Source organism: Tachypleus tridentatus, chromosome 2 (assembly GCF_004210375.1).
Source record: "Tachypleus tridentatus isolate NWPU-2018 chromosome 2, ASM421037v1, whole genome shotgun sequence".
In the NCBI taxonomy this organism is placed as follows: domain Eukaryota; kingdom Metazoa; phylum Arthropoda; class Merostomata; order Xiphosura; family Limulidae; genus Tachypleus; species Tachypleus tridentatus.
Window position 1 is genome coordinate 84,873,369 of NC_134826.1, and position 20,167 is coordinate 84,893,535.

General features: G+C 34.3%; 1 protein-coding gene across 1 annotated transcript in view; it reads left to right on the forward strand.

Annotated features, from left to right (window-relative positions):
- The window catches only part of LOC143244402 (uncharacterized), a 61,473-nt gene extending 44,772 nt beyond the window's left edge, over positions 1-16,701 (forward strand). Inside the window, exon 2 of the mRNA XM_076488997.1 lies at positions 14,399-16,701. Within this exon, the coding sequence (XP_076345112.1) occupies positions 14,520-16,406 (1,887 nt within the window). The 5' untranslated portion in view covers positions 14,399-14,519 and the 3' untranslated portion in view covers positions 16,407-16,701. The remainder of the gene's footprint in view (positions 1-14,398) is intronic.
- Positions 16,702-20,167: the final 3,466 nt, after the last annotated feature.

Genomic DNA, 20,167 nt, shown 5'->3' on the forward strand with positions numbered 1-20,167 from the left:
TGGCCATCTGTGGAGGTGTTGTGGTTTACGTAGCTGTGTTAGTAATAATATGTGTCATTCTAGTCATATGTAGAAGTGTGGTTTACCTTGCTAAATTAGTTACAATATGTGTCATCTTGGTATCTGTAGAAGTATAGTTTGCGTAGACGTATGTTTCCGTCTAAGAAATGCCTTTGTTGAGTAGTCTAATTTTATGTACTAAAGACATAAACTGAAAGCAGATATTTTAATCCAATTCGCAACGTTCCATTCGATGTCTTAAATTGTTATCGAAGCTGCGCAGACAATGTGACTAATCAACCTTTATGTAACCTTTATAGGATAAGCTTTCCTTAACTAAGTCTGCGTGTTGAGAACTAAACATAAATTTACACGAGACTTACATGCGCTAATCGTTCCTACTTTAGCAGTGAAGGACTAGAGGGAAGGCAGATAGTCATCATCACTCATCGACAACTCTTAGGCTACTATTTTATCAACGAACAGCGTGACTGACCGTAATTTCATAACGTAACCGCGGCTGGAAAGGCGAGCATGTTTGGTGTGACGGGATTTGAACCCGCAACCCTCAGGTTGCGAGTTGAGTGCCTTAACCACCAGGCCATGCTGGACCTATGAATGGACAAATAGACCTCTAATCACTTAACCGATGCGAAACTTTATATATATAAAAATATCAACTATTTTGTGGTGTGGACGTTTCGCATACCCCTCTTCCCATTACTTTTTGAATACTAAGGTAATTGAGAATATACAATACATATACAATATACAATACGTGCACAGACCTGGTATGGCCAGGTAGTTAAGGCATTCGATTCGTAATATGAGGGTCACAGGTTTAATTCTCCGTCACACCAAACATGCTCGCCCTTTCAGCCGTGGGAGCATTATAATGTGACGGTCCATCCCACTATTCGTTGGTAGAACAGTACTCCAAGAGTTGGCGGCATGTGGTGATGACTAGTTGCCTTCCCTCTAGTCTTACACTGCTAAATTAGGTACGGCTAGCGCCTTCGTGTAGCTTTGCGCGAAATTCAAAACAAACCATAACATTAGGTATAAAAATGTATTTGTGCATTGGTTTTCCCACTATTGACTATCATATGTATTATTTTTATTTTAGGTCTGTGGTTTATAGACCTGAAATGCATTGGATTCAAACACAAAACATTCACCTGAAAGCTATGAATGTATTTTATTTTAAGCGTTTCTTTATAACTGCAAAGGAAACGGTGAAACTTTATTATTATTACAAGCTGTATGAAGAAATAAAGCTACTGTTACATACAATTCAAAGTATAGAATCGTAAAGTGTTTTATATCTCATTGTTAACTGTCAAAACCCATTGCAAACAACAATATTCTATCAACAAAAAACGGCTTTTACGCACATATACCAAAGGAAGATTCATACGAAAAAATGTTTGAAGTGTTTATTGTATATATTGTTATAGTAAGATGCATTGCGTTATATTTGTAAGCGCATCCGGAAACCCAAAGCAATGAATAAGATTTTTACTGGAACAGTTATGTGTCTTTTATTAAAGATTATATACGAATATGGGCGTTAAATGAAAAAAAACAACGCTAGGGGTATTTTACCCTTGGTTAGACTGAACATGGAGTCTATTCATTCAGTACTGAATTTGAGGACTAGGCAAAGAGTGGAGGTCGGTTCTTTTTCTGTTGTTTGTTATACGCAGAAACTCTCAATTCTTGACTCCACACGGTAAGTATACGACTGTTTTGTCTTTCCATACAGGCGCCAGACTCTCACCCTGGAAACTAGTTTTCAACCTTGTTAGCTCGACGGCTCCAGTCACGCGCCATTACTACTGAAATTATGTGGCTGGCCTTTCTAAGATGACGTCTTCATGTACGCCATTACTGGTTGGAAAGGTTCAGCAAGTTGTTCTCTGACTAGTTCGAACAAAGACCTGATGAATGTGCAAGAACATCCATTGTAATAAACCACCGGAACGTCGAACCAGCAAAAATAGAAGACGAGTCTCTATATTGCTGAAAAATATATTTATCATCTAGTCCAAATGCAACAATGTATTGAATAGTATTTCAAGACAAAAGGTGAAAGGTTAGTTTAGTGGCCATTAGCCTTCGACCCTTCGTGCTTAATTTTCATCGTTCTACCATATCATACAACGTATTTTTATAACATGTAGAATTATACTCAAAATTCGATTTTTTTTAATAGTATGCGGCAGATTGCAGTTTCTACAGACGAGCTTGCTTGAGTTTGGCGAACATCCATTTTCATATATATTAATGAGATTTTAATTCATCTGATTGGACGATTGCTAACAAAATTCGAAACGAATCTTTTCCCTATTCTTCTTCCAAGTTCTTCCTTGTTTCAGTATGGTTGTTGTTATTTTCTCAATGCAAAGCTACACAATGGACTAGTGGCACTCTGTCCACTGCAAGGATTCGAATCCCAAATTTTTGTTGACTCACCGTGAGATATTTCACTAGGATATTTTTACTGAATGTATATTTTTGCATCTAGATATCTAAATGTTACCACTTTCGGTCATAATAATGTGGCCTGTTGTTTCTAGCTCTGTGTTTTCGTTGTAACTTTTCTACTTCTATTAAGTGTCGATGACATTAATTTTTACAAATGATGCGTGAAATTAAAAAGATTTTAAAACCTCGTCGCATCGTTACAGTCAATCTCTATCTGACGACCGTGAATCTTGACAATAGCTCCAGAATGTAGTTTCCATTGCAAAAAAAGAAGTTAAAGAATCTAAAATATAAAACTTCTTTTCGTAATTAATCTGGCGTACAAAACTACGGTTTCCCAGTGTCAATTTCAAAAGTCCATTCACACAAAACTCGATAGGAGTATGGAGTGACATGAATATCCATTTCATTCTCCAATTAGGTATGCGAAGATTGAACGGAAGGTATTAAAAGTAACCTTATTTTGTTAAATCCATATCCTTTTGATCCCTTTTCTAGGTGGAACCTTTATTGATTATATTACATTTCATTGCCAGGGTCATGTGATAACTTTTGTCACCACAGTTTGTGTTCCTACCTTCTCATCTATTAAAGGATGACAAAACCATGCTTATCAGACTGAGGTACGACTTGTTGCAGATTCTTTTCTGGATGGCCCTCGTCACCAAATTGATCCATAATTCTTAGTTTTTCAGTACCATTACGTTCATCTTGAAGATTGTAAGTCCCTAATTTAAAGACATTTTTATACTCTGAGTATATGAATATTTAATATTAGAAAGAACCTATGCATATACTTACCTGAAGCAGTAAATTTTCAGTGACATCACACTAACAAATAAATGCCAAATAATGAGAAATGCACAGTACTCTACAAACGTGTTAGAACAATGGCAAAATTTGATTTCAGGCTATTTCCAAAGAGAAGTGAAAATAACTCACAGATGGTACATTAAAATTTTATTAATATTCATAATTAGTAAAACAGAAGCTAAGTGATGTACCTGAGTACAACAAACAGTTAATATTTTGTGTGTTCCCCCCTTGTGGTTTACTAACTGCGACAGTCTTTCATGCATTGGTACAATATATGTAATTAACGTGTCCTTTGGGATTTTAATTTAAATGTCTCTAATACACTCCCGCAAAGTTATTTGAAGAAACTTTTGATTTGTCAAATTTTTAATCTATCAAATCCCTGATCTGCCCAAATGGGTTGAGAGTTCGACTCTATGAGGGCCGTTGCATCATTTGGATGATTCCAGTAGCTTTTTTCTTAGCTAAGTAATTCCTACATGGGTTGGATGAGTGTTTGGGTTCATTATCTTCTTGGTAGTAGCATATTTTACCCATTATACACAAACTACTGGGTTTACCATGACAGAACGGTGTCTGATGGTACTTGTACTGGTACATTATTCCATCTATTGTTCAAATATCTTCTGTTGTCTCAGCAAAAAAAAAAACGTCTCGAAACCATCACACTGCATCCACCATTCTCCATGGTAGGTACTATGCTTTGAGGTAATTAACTTTCATTTTTCTTCCATCTGATATACAACCTATACGTTTAACCAAATATTTTAAACTTGAACTCATTTGTCCATAACACCCTTTTCCAATCATTAACAGTTAACTTTTTGTACTTTCTAGCAAATTTTAGTCTATTGACAATATTTAGAGATAGAAGTAATGGTTTTATATCTGTTACACGATTTAATATTCCATTCTGTTTTTTAAGCTTCTTACTACTGTAAATGTTGACACTTCTGTCATCAAGCACGTGTTTATCTTATGCTTCAGATCAGTGGCAGTCTTTCTTCTACATAAACAAAGATACTTAACATCAGTATCATTGAGTTTAGGTGTTCTGTCTCTTCTTTTCAACTTCACGTTTCTCGGTCTCACGATCTGGGGTGAACTTGACAATATTTGGGGAGCATTTCAAGTATGCAGAAATTTGTCGGAGAGTACTGTCCGTCTGATATATGCTGTTACAGCGCAACTTTTTATCGGTTGTATTTATAACGTGTCTGGTTCATGTGCATGTTGAAAATCGTTATAAAATAACGTAAGGTAACAACATATATCGGTTTTATTTTTTTTATTCCTCTAGCATGGGATGATGGATTCAGAAGTTCCGCTCCCAATCGAAGGGCCACGAAATCGAAATCCTGAGCTAAACGTTTTCATAATTTCAAGACCCAGCAGCGCCAGGTGGTTAAGGCGGGTTTGAATCCCCGTCGCACCAAATATGCTCGTTATTTCAGCCGTGGGGCCGTTATAATGTGACGGTCAATTTCACTATTCGTTGGTAAAAGAGTAGCCCAAGATTTGGCGGTGGGTGGTGATGACTAGCTGCCTTCCCTCTAGTATTACACTGCTAAATTAGAGACGGCTAGCGTAGATAGCCCTCGTCTAACTTTACGCGAAATTTGAAACAAACCAATCATCATTTCAACCTTGACGGCGTTGTAATGTAATGGTTAATTTTCCATTTTGTTGGTGAGGAATAAAATTAGACTTGGCGATTGGTACTGTCTGTTGGTTGCATTATATCTGATTGGATGCTTAAAGTTAGGGTTGTTGGCAGGTATCTGTATTAACTTGGTTTTAATTTTTATAATATTTTAATGTTGATATAAAGATGTCGTATAATAAAGATATTACAGATATTATATTAAAGATATTACATGTATTATATTAAAGATATTACAGAATCCGTTTATATGTTTCATCATCCTCTGGTACTTAAGCGATAGGTTCATAGACTTATCGTGCTAAAACCTGGGATTCAAGTCATCACCGTGGTGGTCAAATGCAGAGGGCCCAATGTATAACTTTGTACGAAAAGAAAACAAACAACACTTGTGTTTATTTAGATGCGAAGGTCGCATCGGTAGAATCAACTCTTAATATTTTCTGAAAAACATCTACTTTGATCTCTCAGCAACAGATCTTCAACAACTAGTAAAACGTTGATAAATGATTACCGCATTTCTAGATGTTGCAAACGCCGAACGATACTGTGCTGGGTTTTTCGAAATCTATCGAGAAATACGAAATTTAATAATAAAAACGAGAAGGCACTCAATAGATTAATGTATTGAAAACTAAATATAGATAAATAAAATAAAACGTTGGTATGCAAAATTTAACTTCCAGTGAACATTTGCTACGGATATGAAGAACTCATGCAAGTGCACGCTATTTCAGTAGATTAAAGCGTGGTGTACGGAATCTTTCATCGAAGGGTGTGTCGTACAATGAAGCCATTGACTAAAGACAAGCGCTTTTAGTTGTATATTGGTAGTCATGAAAGAACGCGAACGAACTCTTTCAAAAACGCAGAGTTTATTCATATATTATTACATTCACCGCATTCTTTGCTATTCTGCGTCATATACTTTATATTATGTAAGAGTTAAACAAGCAGGTAAATCACTGAATCCGCCAAGATTGTTCTGTTAAACGGAAACCATAAACAAATGAAACTGAAGCAAGTCTAGCGACACGAACATCCGTCGATTCAAAGTTAATACGATCACAATTGAAATGTTTCATGCTATATTGTAATTTAAATGAATGTCAAAATTTCGTGTTAAGCGCATAAAATCTGATGAAAGGACGTTTTAATTTGTAGTTGGCGTAGAATTTAAACGCCAGGTGGTCCAAGGGCCGTTGTAATTTTTATAAAGTTTAATATACATGTTTCTCTCGATATAGAAAATAAAGTTTACTTGTATTTTGAATTTCGCGCAAAGCTACACGACAGCTATCTGCGCTAGCCACCCTTAATTTTGCAGTGTAAGACTAGAGGGAGGCAGCTACTCATGACCACCCACTGTCAAATTTTGGGCTACTCTTTTACTATCGAAATGTGAGATTGACCGTAACATTATAACGCCTCCACAGCTGAAATAGCGAGCATATTTGGTGCGACGGAGATTCGAACCCGCGACCCTCAAAGTCGAGTGCCTTAACCATCTGACCATGCCGGGCCGGAGGAAATGAAGTAAACAAGATATTTTTGTAGTAGAAATGAGTACGAACAAAATGGGAAAAAATGTAATAAGTAAACTGTGTGTAAACATTGATACACGAATAAATAAACTGTGTGTAAACATTGATACACGAATAAATGAACTGTGTGTTAACATTGATACACAAATAAATGAACTGTGTGTAAACATTGATACACAAATAAATGAACTGTGTGTAAACATTGATACACTAATAAATGAACTGTGTATAAACATTGATACACAAATAAATGAACTGTGTGTAAACATTCATACACGAATAAATAAACTGTGTGTAAACATTGATACACAAATAAATGAACTGTGTGTAAACATTGATACACAAATAAATGAACTGTGTGTAATAATTGATACACTAATAAATGAACTGTGTGTAAACATTGATACACAAATAAATGAACTGTGTGTAAACATTGATACATAAATAAATGAACTGTGTGTAAACATTGATACACAAATAAATAAACTGTGTGTAAACATTGATACACTAATAAATGAACTGTGTGTAAACATTGATACACAAATAAATGAACTGTGTGTAAACATTGATACACAAATAAATGAACTGTGTGTAAACATTGATACACAAATAAATGAACTGTGTGTAAACAATGATACACTAATAAATGAACTGTGTGTAAACATTGATACACAAATAAATGAACTGTGTGTAAACATTGATACACAAATAAATGAACTGTGTGTAAACATTGATACACAAATAAATGAACTGTGTGTAAACATTGATACACTAATAAATGAACTGTGTGTACCATTTTTTTTATATTAGCAGTCTGTATCAACTGATCCCAATTAGTAACTTATTACTGATTTTTATTATTAGGAAGAAAAAAAGAGTTTTTATCGTACTTTCCGGATGCCAATCCGCTGTCGTCCTCACGGAAGTCCTGCTTGTAATGGCAAAAATTCGGGATTCTATTACGGATATAATTGTTATCCGCTTGTCCAAGGCTAAGTTTGAAATTTTAGATATTTCAGTGACTGAATACCGACTGACTGAGACAAGGTGACTTAGCTCCAGAATCCTAATCATGTATGACTGTCAAGACTGAACTTCAAAAAGTACCGTAAGGGAAGAAAAAAAACAGAGTTGTATCTACGTTTGTTTTGCACGTGTCACACAGCCTGCTGAGTTCTTTTACTGTCGTAAAGACCTTAAAAAGAACAAAAACCAACTAACTTAGGTTTTCACATTTCATCAGCTCACGAAGGATGTGGAAATTATTTACTTAGTATAATAATGGCCCACGTCGAACTCTAATCTATATTGTCATAAATTACTCTAAGGTTTTTCATTATTAATACAAAGGTTTGAATACCATTGTTTAATTTTCAAGGTCGACCTCGTCCTTCTTATTTTTAAAATAAATTCTTGAACTAATGACCCATTTATAACCATGAAGTATTGCTCTAAGACCAATTTAATGGATATATATGTATGTATATACATGAGCTGAAACTGAAACCTAAAAACGACGGAACGGTAAATCTTTTCATTTCAGGCCTTTGGCTATGTGATAGATATAATTTGTTTGATTTTTTTTGTCTAATATCTAGTTTGTTCGTAATTAAAACATTACGTTTATCAAGGGAATGTTAAGTTTTAAGAAGATGATAAAACAAGTATTTTTTCTTGTGACGGCGCTTCAAATGTATGAATTTTATTTCAATGACTGGAAGTTCTCACTTGATCATGAAATTTGCGACCAACATTAAAAAACTTAAACACCGCAGCTTATTCAAATGCTATGTGTTATCAAAGCGCCTCGCAGTTTAAAGTTAATTAACTAGTTTACTCTAATATAAATATAATAATTTTACAATATATATATATATGTAAAGTACATTAAGGAAATGGATTGCTTGGAGATAATTCTCTATTCGAACAACACCACCATGTGCCCTTTTCTCTGGTGAACTTTGAGAGAACGTTTTCCAACTGCAAATAAAAATTTCCAATTTACTTTGCACTAATTCATTCCCTATCTCCATATATAACTTTGCACTAATTCATACCTTACCTCGATATATAACTTTGCACTAATTCATTCCTTACCTCGATATATAACTTTGCACTAATTTATTGCTTAGCATTTTTCTCTGAAGTTTTTTACCTATTGTGAAAACAGTTCGCATTGGTCATTTTACCACTAAATCGTTAGAGTTTTGGCTTCCACAACAGAACATCTTTTCACTTTTCTTCACATACTGTCTTCTTCTATTTGTGTTTCTTTATCTAGTTGTGTAGTAATTCATTTCTCAGCCTATCTATATTATCCGGTTCTAAGGTTATATCCTATTCCGTGCCTTATGTTTCATACATAATTTTTAGGCCCCGTATATTTCCAGAAACCACGTACTATTTAGTATTTTTATCGTGGTTTCTTACGATAAAACATCAATATTTTGTGGCAGGGAATTACATCACACCTTCTGTTTCGTTAAACGTCTTCTTTTTTACATATTTGATCAATGAAACGGCACAACAGATATTACAATTAGTAGATACTTTTTTGTTTTCAAATACACAGCGAATTATGATTACTGTATTGGATTTATGAATCATTACTAGTTTATTAACAGAGTTTTTTAAGTTTAGATAACCAGTTTTTAAACGTTCTGTATTACGTTTTAACTATACAATCTTTTTTTCCATTGCATCACTAAGAATCATAACAAAACTTCACATTCGGAATCGTTCAAATATAACTTTTTGAAGTAAAATTCTGAGTTTCCACCCTCCTTTTGTTCGTTTGTTTTGTATTTCGAGCAAAGCTACACGAGAGCTATCTACGCTAACCGTCCCTAATTTTGCAGTGTAAGACTAGAGGAAAGGCAGCTAGTCATCACTATCCACTGCCAACTCTTGGGCTACTCTTTTACCAACGAATAGTGTGACTGACTGTTACATTATAACGCTTTCACGGCTGAAAGGGCGAGCATGTTTGGTGTAATCGGGATTCGAACCTGCGATTCTCGGATTACGAGTCGAACGCCTTAACCACCTGGCCATGCCGGGGTCCCACACCTCTTTTACGACCATTATATGTCTCACTACACCAAATAAACATCAAATTTGTGCCATAGTAAGTAATGGCATTACTATATTTTACTATTAAAGAATACTTTGTACTTTTACGAGCATGTTAGAGAGAGTATGTATAGGTACAATAGAAAAATCTAAAATTATATTTAAATTAATTATTTAATAAATAATATTTGAGTAATTTGCATGAATTTTATTATGTGGTGTTTGATCTTCGTTCGTTATCCACAAGTCTAGTTTAATAGAAACTACAAACTTACATGTTTTTCTTATTGCTGATATGGTGAATATTCACGAGCGCTTAGACCACTAAACATATGCATATGTGAATATAATATAAAGTAAAATCTAGCAACAAATCACAGTCTTAAGAAAAGCCTGAACGTAATAAATCACAACTGAAACATATTCATTGAGTTTAAAGGGAGTTCGTGGAAATACTGACTTATTGTATGGTATAAAACACTGTGGCACCAGAAAGGTGATTTATTAAAAACCACGGGGAAACTCCACCCTTCTCGGCAGTGTAGAGCTGTTGAGCTAAAAGGTACGTGTGCAAACGAATGGAGCTATTAAAGAAACATTTTATTCCTGTATGTTTAAGGCAGCGACTTCAATACATATTAGTTCACCTAAAAATGTTTAGCCTACTAAAGATGACATTATATATTAGTACAAACTTATAGTGTGCTACGAATGCGACCACCATCTTTCATCTCTGAAATAACATTATAACTGGAAGTTTTAAAGAATCGAGGTAGTTTTCTAGATCAGTATTTTGAAGAATGTTCCATTAGTAAATCATAGAGAAGGAAGTCACATCAAACATTTCACAGAAAATATTATTTTCCTTTTATAAAACAAATATTCAACACATAGACTTTTCATGGCCTGATAATCAGGGCGTCAGACTGAAAACCTGAAGATCACGTGTACGAGTAATAATCTCGTTACCGAACACGCGCTCTCTTCTAAACATATGAGCGTTATAATGTGCTAGTCAATCCAATTTTTAATTGGAAAAGAGTAGCCCAAGAGGTGACGACAATGGTATTGACTGGTTGCTTCTAAATCGGGTATGGATATGGTAAATATCTTTCGAACAGATTTAGAGAAACTAAATTCTCGAGAGATAGACCACAGAAGATGAGAAATAGACCACAGAAGATGAAAGGCATCTTTAATAATGATTTAGCATTTTGAAGAAACTTTGCAGAATAGACGGCAACTGCCTGTTATGGAGACATAAGTGTAGAGGACATCGTTTCGAAAGTCGTCCGCATTTCGTCTTTAGCTCATACTACCATATCTGAAGGTAATAAATCACAACTGAAATATATTCATTGAGTTTAAAGGTCAAAAGACGAAAAGCGGAAGACCTTCGAAACGTCGTCCTCTACATTTGTATCTCCACAACAGGCAGTTGCCGTCCATTCTACAAAGTTTCATCATGAATATTCTGCCTAAACAACCTATCAAAGATTTAGCATTTAACTTATCCATATAGAAAATACCACAAGCATTTTGTGTACATAATCCAGTTAAACTGAAACAAAAGGTTCTGTAATAAATTATGAATCAACAATTAAACTGTCTTATATCATTTTAACATAAATAGAATTATTTATGTTAACTGTTGTTTTATATAATTGCATCCATGGAAATGTTCTGCTCTCGTCTACATACTGCAAGCGGGAGAACAAAAACAGACTTTAAGTAGCAACTGATGATTACAGTTAGCCACTGTGCTTTCTTCTAGATATGGTGGTCTTAAGTGTTGTATGGAAGGCTTAACGCTCGTGAGAAGGATATTTTTTGTGATTAATAGTTTGTGATTGCGTTGCTCCAATATTCGATGACATTACTGGTTCTTTATCACTCAGAGATTGGCTTCAAGATGTAAATTTTACTGCTTGGAAGCACTAACTGACTATATATTTACACACTTCTACACACATAGAACCAAAAGAGTGGCCGTTTACACTGCTATTCCTTTCTTTTGTTTTTGGAAAGAAAACCAAAACCAAGAACGGAAGCAAGAAAACTAAATGTATAAAAGCATCCATCTTTTAATTATTTTCCCGGTGAAAACTTGTTCTTTCATAGTTTCAGTTTGTTTGTTTGTTTTGGAATTTCGCACAAAGCTACTCGAGGGCTATCTGTGCTAGCCGTCCCTAATTTAGCAGTGTAAGACTAGAGGTAAGGCAGCTAGTCATCACCACCCACCGCCAACTTTTGGGCTACTCTTTTACCAACGAAAAGTGGGATTGACCGTCACATTATAACGCCCCCACGGCTGGGAGGGCGAGCATGTGTGGCGCGACTCGGGCGCGAACCCGCGACCCTCAGATTACGAAGCGCACGCCTTAACGCGCTAGGCCATGCCGGGCCCTTCATAGTTTCAGTTTAAAACTGTATGTCTCGGTTTAACTGTTTAGTATTGTTTGTAAGCTTGATCTTCTTTTATTGTTAGTTTAAAATGTAAGTCTCGGTTTAACTGTTTAGTATTGTTTGTAAGCTTGATCTTCTTTTATTGTTACTTTAAAATGTAAGTCTTGGTTTAACTGTTTAGTATCGTTTGTAAGTTTTATCTTCTTTTATTGTTTTTTGAAATGTAAATCTTGGTTCAACTGTTTAGTATTGTTTGTAAGTTTTATCTTCTTTTATTGTTACTTTAAAATGTAAGTCTTGGTTTAACTGTTCCTAATTGTTTGTAAGCTTGATCTTCTTTTATTGTTAGTTTAAAATGTAAGTCTTGGTTTAACTGTTTAGTATTGTTGTAAGTTTTATTTTTTTATTGTTTGTTTAAAATGTAAATCTCGGTTCAACTGTTTAGTATTGTTTGTAAGTTTTATCTTCTTTTATTGTTACTTTAAAATGTAAGTCTCGGTTTAACTGTTTAGTATTGTTTGTAAGTTTTATCTTCTTTTATTGTTAGTTAAAAAGGTAAGTCTCGGTTTAACTGTTTAGTATCGTTTGTAAGTTTTATCTTCTTTTATTGTTACTTTAAAATGTAAGTCTTGGTTAAACTGTTTAGTATCGTTTGTAAGTTTTATCTTCTTTTATTGTTACTTTAAAATGTAAGTCTTGGTTTAACTGTTTAGTATCGTTTGTAAGTTTTATCTTCTTTTATTGTTTGTTTAAAATCTAAGTCTTGGTTTAACTGTTTAGTATTGTTTGTAAGTTTTATCTTCTTTTATTGTTTGTTTAAAATGTAAATCTTGGTTCAACTGTTTAGTATTGTTTGTAAGTTTTATCTTCTTTTATTGTTACTTTAAAATGTAAGTCTTGGTTTAACTGTTCCTAATTGTTTGTAAGCTTGATCTTCTTTTATTGTTAGTTTAAAATGTAAGTCTTGATTTAACTGTTTAGTATTGTTGTAAGTTTTATTTTTTATTGTTTGTTTAAAATGTAAATCTCGGTTCAACTGTTTAGTATTGTTTGTAAGTTTTATCTTCTTTTATTGTTACTTTAAAATGTAAGTCTCGGTTTAACTGTTTAGTATTGTTTGTAAGTTTTATCTTCTTTTATTGTTAGTTAAAAAGGTAAGTCTCGGTTTAACTGTTTAGTATCGTTTGTAAGTTTTATCTTCTTTTATTGTTACTTTAAAATGTAAGTCTTGGTTTAACTGTTTAGTATTGTTTGTAAGTTTTATCTTCTTTTATTGTTACTTTAAAATGTGAGTCTTGGTTTAACTTGTCTTTATTTCAGTGTTAGTTTAAACTGTAAGTTTTGGTTTTACTGTTTATGAGTGTTGTTGAAATTTCTATTGGGCAGGTATATTAATCCTGTGTCTATACAAAAGATGCTTTAGCATCATTCATTTCTTAATAAGTAGGTTTGTATGGTTTGTGTTTTGTTATAAATTTCTATACAATGCTCATTTCAATGAAACATTGTTTGTCGGATATATTACTCTGATTGAATAGTAACATTTAATAACTATTTTTAATTTGAAAACAAAATAAAAAAGTGTCAAATGTTGATAATATTGGTATGAACACGTGATTTCTTGCCAGGATTATAATACTTATGGTTTTTGTTATATCTCAACGTCTATTTGTGACTCTACAAGTAAATACATTGAACTGAAAGGACTTTTTTTTTTCTTACCGAAAACTGAAACAACGACTTAAAGGCAGGGAGGTAAAAAAACAGAAGAAAGAAAGGGAACTTTATAAGAGGGCCTTGGTCGTGTGGACTAACGTTAACGTTGGATGAAGGCTTGCTAGTAAAATATTGATTAACGTAGAAATGGTGGTTGGCAACAGGAAAGTCTTACAGCACAGAAAGAAATGAAACTGACATGTGAAAAGCACAGCGAAAAACAGCTGTTTTAACACAGTCGTATTGCATCTCTTTCGGAGACTCATCTTGAACTCTTCCTTTAAATAAACTTCCATTCATTCATTTGTTTATGTACTAAAAGATTTAGTTTCAAATAACGGATACAATCAGTGCATTTAAACCGAAATAAAACCTTGTACGACCCAATAAAAACTATGAATAGGATACTGTGTTAAGATTGTTTAAGAAGGTTAGATATTTGTTACTACAATAGTAACGATAAAACTGATGGGTTTATTTTAATCTCTGAATTTGATTAGTTTGTTCTATAAGGATTTTAGGTAATTTTGAAATTATTTTTATATTCTAATAAATTGATCAAAAATATAGATAAATAAACTAAGTCGACAATAATAAATTTGGCAATACACATTCACAAAAACGGTTAATATATTTGTTTTTTGGCTTCTATTGTCATTGAAAGTTTAATATTTTTATTCGTTTCCTCTTACAGATTTCGAGATACATTCCTGAGGATCTCTGTCGTCAGATCTATCCCAATACAAAGAATGAGAAACCTTACAATATCGAAGATTTTCTCATAATGTACTTTTCTACTCCTATCATCTTATGCCATGACTCCAACCATTTCTTGGAGCCTCTTGTTAATTTTTCTCTCAATGTTGTTATATCCTCATCAACACCATTGTATGACTGAATGTGTTGAGGGGTGCATGTGTAAATGGAAAAACGGAAAACAGACAGCAGAGTGCGCTGATTCACAGCTTACCAGCGTTCCTGCTGGTCTCAATACAGGAACTCAAGTGTTGGATCTAAGTGGTAACCTTTTACAGACATTGTCCAGCAAGGTCTTTCAGTCAGTGGGGCTAGTCAATTTACAGAAGGTTTTCTTGGCCCGCTGCGGAATATCCGAAATCGCAAACGATGCTTTTTATTACGTGTCTAATCTAATTGAATTAGATTTGAGCGAAAACTTCTTAAATTGGGTTCCCTTCGAAGCTCTCAAAGATTGTTCACTACTTCGTCGCCTCCAGCTCACGAACAATCCTATTCAACTCATACAAAATAACACCTTTTCCGGCTTAATCCATCTTACCAGTTTAGAAATGAGCAACTGTCGAATCTACACCATTGAACCGAATGCATTCAGTGGACTTGAAAGCTTAGAGTATCTTCGTTTAGACGGGAATAAACTTTCATTTCTCTCAGGTAAAGTAGTTCAGGACCTTCCTAATTTGCATACTTTGGATCTCTACAACAATCCGTGGGTGTGTGATTGTCGAATAAGTAAATTAAGAAAATGGATGATATCTCAGAATGTAGCAATCTCCACACCTCCACGTTGTGAGCTACCACTGAGGGTTCAAGGCCTAACATGGGACATCATGAACATTGACGATTTTGCCTGTCCACCAAATGTGATTGGAGTTGACACAAAGATATCCATTGTAGAAGGAAGAAACGCTACATTGCGATGTAAGATCCGTGCCGTTCCAACTGCTACAATAAATTGGTTATGGCAAGGAAGAGTCATTACAAACCTTTCCCTGATGTCATTCGGACAACAAATGTATCTAATTCAGGAGGAAGGCAAGGATTTGAAAGAAAGCATTTTAACGATTATTAATGTGATGGTTAAAGATGGCGGTCGTTACGTTTGTGTAGCATCAAATCATGCGGGTAATGTGACAGTGAATGTGTCGGTGGAAGTTAGTCCCCGGATAAATATCGACACATCATTAAGTGGAGGCGAGATAGCTGGAATCGTGATTGGATTATTTCTCGTGATATCTCTGCTCTTTGTTGTTGTGTGTTTTCTTGCTCTTTATCGTCGTAGAAACCCATCAGATGAGCGAAAAAGCTTTGGTGTTAATTTGTACAAGAATTTCGATTCCGTTAAACAGAATCACGTAGAACTAACAGCGTTAAATAATGAAGGGCCCGAGGATGAGAAACCTATTCAAAGCAAACAACAACGAGGGAACAGTGGCTATTTCTCAGATGCCACAACGAGTATGCCATGCCAGGTTGACCACGATGACGCTAGTAGCTCTTCAACTGTGCTTATCAAACCAGACACTGTTATGACCACTGTAGGAGGACATCCATCGGATGTCCACCTGTGTAGCCCTGTATCAACACAAGAACCACGCGATTCTGATGTATGGAGGTATGCCTTACGCGAGGAAGGAGATGGAAGCTCTTTCAGTGCCAATGAAACCGATCAGTTTGAAAACGTGTTGTCCCCATCCAAACAAGATTCCACACTGAATCCCTTCAATGAGGACAATTTCCAGACGCACAGTGACAGAACTCTGCCAAAAGACTGTAAAAGTGGTGGTGAGTGCCACCAGACTATAGGTCCGCCACCTCACGGCAGTTTTGCTCATTACCTTTTGAAGCCAAACCATTTTCATCTGGACCTGTCCTCAGAAGCTCGAGATTCTCCAGACGAAGGATTAGGAGATGAGCGAGAATATGAAACCGATATTTTGGATTAAATCTTACAATTTACACAAAAACAAAGAAGGCTATGTGTTATTCTAAGTTTGTGCTGGTACTACTAAGTTTTGTTACCCAGCTAAAAAAAAAAAAGTGTATTTAAGTGTTGTTTTTTCTAACTATCAGCGGAATAAATATAAACTACCCGGCACCCTGGATAACTATCTGCCAGTAAGTCCTACAGGTAATTCAGTTAGTTTCATTCCACATTAATTATACAGTGCAAAGTAATTTCTGTACCTTTATGATGTGTATCGTAACAGTAGTAGTTTGATATTTGTAAGTCGATATTAAACAAGGAAAAATCTTCAGCCTTAATATTGGAACAGCTACGACTTTTCTTGTGTGCGCTAAAAAGATAATGAATATATAAATATATATATATATATATATATATATATGTACTGCTGTTGTAAGTTATTTATAAATGTTGATATTGTGAAAAGGAAAACTCAGATCTTCCGATGAGTTTTGTTGAAAGTAAAAGTAAAATATGTTTACACTCGTGTTTGTGTAAAGTGATCTGTTTATTTTTTATACTCAGAACTTACCTTCTAACTCATTAGATTATTTCTATCTCTCCCGGTCAACCCCTGGTACAGCGATATGTTTTCGCATTTACAACGCTAAAATCAGGGGTACGATTCCCATCGGTAGCTTAGCAGATAGTCTGATGTGGTTTTGCTATAATAAAAACACACATACTATCTCTCCGAGATACTATCTCTCCCGAGTCAAACACTATATTTTGTTTTATTGCATTCTAACTTTAGGCATTATTTAAGGGTTTCAGAAAAAAAAAAAAAGTTAATTTTGTACTGTTTTTTTATACCTCCACACGTTACGCATACTGTTGAGAACGGATGGAGTAACATAAGCCAAGAAACACCATAGGTTTCACCACAGTTTACATTTAAAAGTGGAACCCTTCTTTCTGTTAAAGAGTATTACCTATAGGACATTCCAAATTCATCTGATGTAGTTTGGCTCTTTGCTAGTACATTCCAAAGTATATGAACAGCTATTTATTCGTGTTGCATAATGAAAAAAAATCGTTTTGATCAATGTTATTCTATTATTAATATAAGCCACTCAAACAATTAGGAGATAATTGTCCATAATAAGCCAATACCATTATTCATCATAGTAATCTAAATGACTGGCCATTAAGGTTATGTTGTTGAATAAACTGTTGATACCTGTTGATATTATGCCATTAACCTTTATCACATTTCACCTCAATGTGGAGTTTGGACACTAGGAACAGCATGAGTAGTCTGACATTGATGTCGGAGGTCAAAAGACAAAGTGTATCGCTCATAAATTTTCTGTTTCGATGGGATCTTTATAAATTAAAGCCAGTTGACAAAAGATATACGTTTTCTAAGACCATTTCATATATACCCGATGGGAATGAAATTCACGGATCATGCAAGCCAATTCATGATTGTAGTAAACCAGTATTTATAGATAACAGGAACTAGTTGGTGTATGACTGTAGTGAACCAGTATTTATCGATAACAGGAACTAGTTCGTGTATGACTGTAGTGAACCAGTATTTATAGATAACAGAAACTAGCTGGTGTATAACTGTAGTGAACCAGTATTTATAGATAACAGGAACTAGTTTGTGTATGATTGCAGTGAGCCAGTATTTATAGATAACAGAAACTAGCTGGTGTATAACTGTAGTGAACCAGTATTTATGGATAACAGAAACTAGCTGGTGTATAACTGTAGTGAACCAGTATTTATAGATAACAGGAACTAGTTTGTGTATGATTGCAGTGAGCCAGTATTTATGGATAACAGGAATTAGTTGGTGTATGATTGTAGGGAAACAGTATTTATATATAACAGGAACTATTTGGTGCAGTGTAGGATTGATTACCTGACTTGTTAAGACTTTCTTGCAACTTTGTCAGTGTCGTGGTCGCGACTCTAAGTTCTGATAACGATATTCGTAGGCAATTATTCATGGTCTTCTGCCATTGTTCGACTTCTGTCTCTCTACATAAGTAAACCATTCAATTGCTACAATAAAATGGCTAGTACAATGATAAATTATTAAACATGTTTCCTTGATGTCTTTCGGGCAGAAAGTATATGCAGACTTACATAAATTCGGTAACAAATGAAAATTAAATGAAAAACAAATTAAAATAACAAACGAAATGTTTTCGAAGATGACTAGTACAATAGTACAATAATTTGCATTTCAAACCACGTGACTGATTATTAAAAGTCTGATTTGAATAAGAATGAACTGAGGCAGTTGACATTATTTTATATTGATGTTCTTGTTTTGTCGTATATTCCCTTTTACTATTCCAATTATTTTTTTGCTTAGTGCAGCGCTTAATAACAGTATTCAAATAGCTTCATTTAGTGCAATACAGCATTTACAAAAAAATGTTTCTTTTCACCAAGACTTATCTGGTAGATTATGAAATATACATTTCCAAGAACATTCGTAATTGACAATAAAAGTTAGAGGTTTTTAGTAACACATATTAAAGTTTAAAAAAATAATATTCCGCTAATGTTTTTAGTGGGTTACAGGGATATCATTTTGTCACGAAATGTCCTATGAACTACGATGATGCATGAGTTCAAGTTTGAAACACACTTATTATAAAAAGAAAAAAAAATCTCATAAATACAGATTATAAGTCACAAACATTATTTATTTTATTAAAAGAAGATCGGGCATGGCCAGGTGGATAAGACAATCGACTCCTAATCTGAGAGTCACGGGTTCGAATCCTCGTCACACCAAACATACTTGCCCTTTCAGCTGTGGGGGCGTTATAGAGTCACAGTTAATCCTACTATTCTTTGGTAAAAGAGTAGCCTACGAGTTGGAGGTGGGTGGTGATGTCTAGCTGCTTTCCCTCTAGTCTTATACTACAAAATTAGGGACGGCTAGCGTAACTTGCCCTCTGTAGCTTTGCGCGAAATTCAAAATAAACCAAATGTATTAAAATAATGTTTCAAATTACCAATTTATTATTTTCTGTTAACTGTCAACGTGTTAAATACTGCATTCGTTTGAAGCAGAGTTTTAACATCGGCACTATGAACAATTACACCAACATCATCATTTGGTCCGTCCTATTATTCTTGTACATTCACTGCTCAGTGTTAATTATAGTAAACTAATAAGTTTCTTGTAGCATGGTATATGTCTGTATGTAATAATTTGTTTTATGTTAAAGTGAAGAATGAATTTATTTACGATCTTCCCATTTTAATACGTTTGTTCGTAATCAACTCATTTCATATATATTTTTCATTAGGTGCCAAAAACATCCATTATGAAAGTACTCTGCGAAAATCAATTAAACGTAAATCTCGTACAAGGAATAGTTCAAAACTCATAAACAAATTATTAGTACACTGCATCAAAAATAATTGAAATCAACAGTATAGGGAACGTATTGTAATAATGTTTTACTACGACGGTCTTTCCTGAAAAGAGAATGTTTTAGATTATACGAAATTTGAAGACTTAATTATTTCAGAACTGAAATTTTTTGTTCGGAGTGCTTTGAAATCAAATACATTTGTTTCGTCAGGGTATTTTGAAAATACGTTAACAGAATTTGTTTGTTCATGGTGCTGTTAAACTACCCTTACAAACTTGTTTTTTCAGGGTTTTGTGAAACTTACATTTACAAACGCCTTTCTTCGATTCTGTAAAACTACAATTACAGAACTTGTTTATTCATGGTGCTGTAAAATATAGAATCACACTTA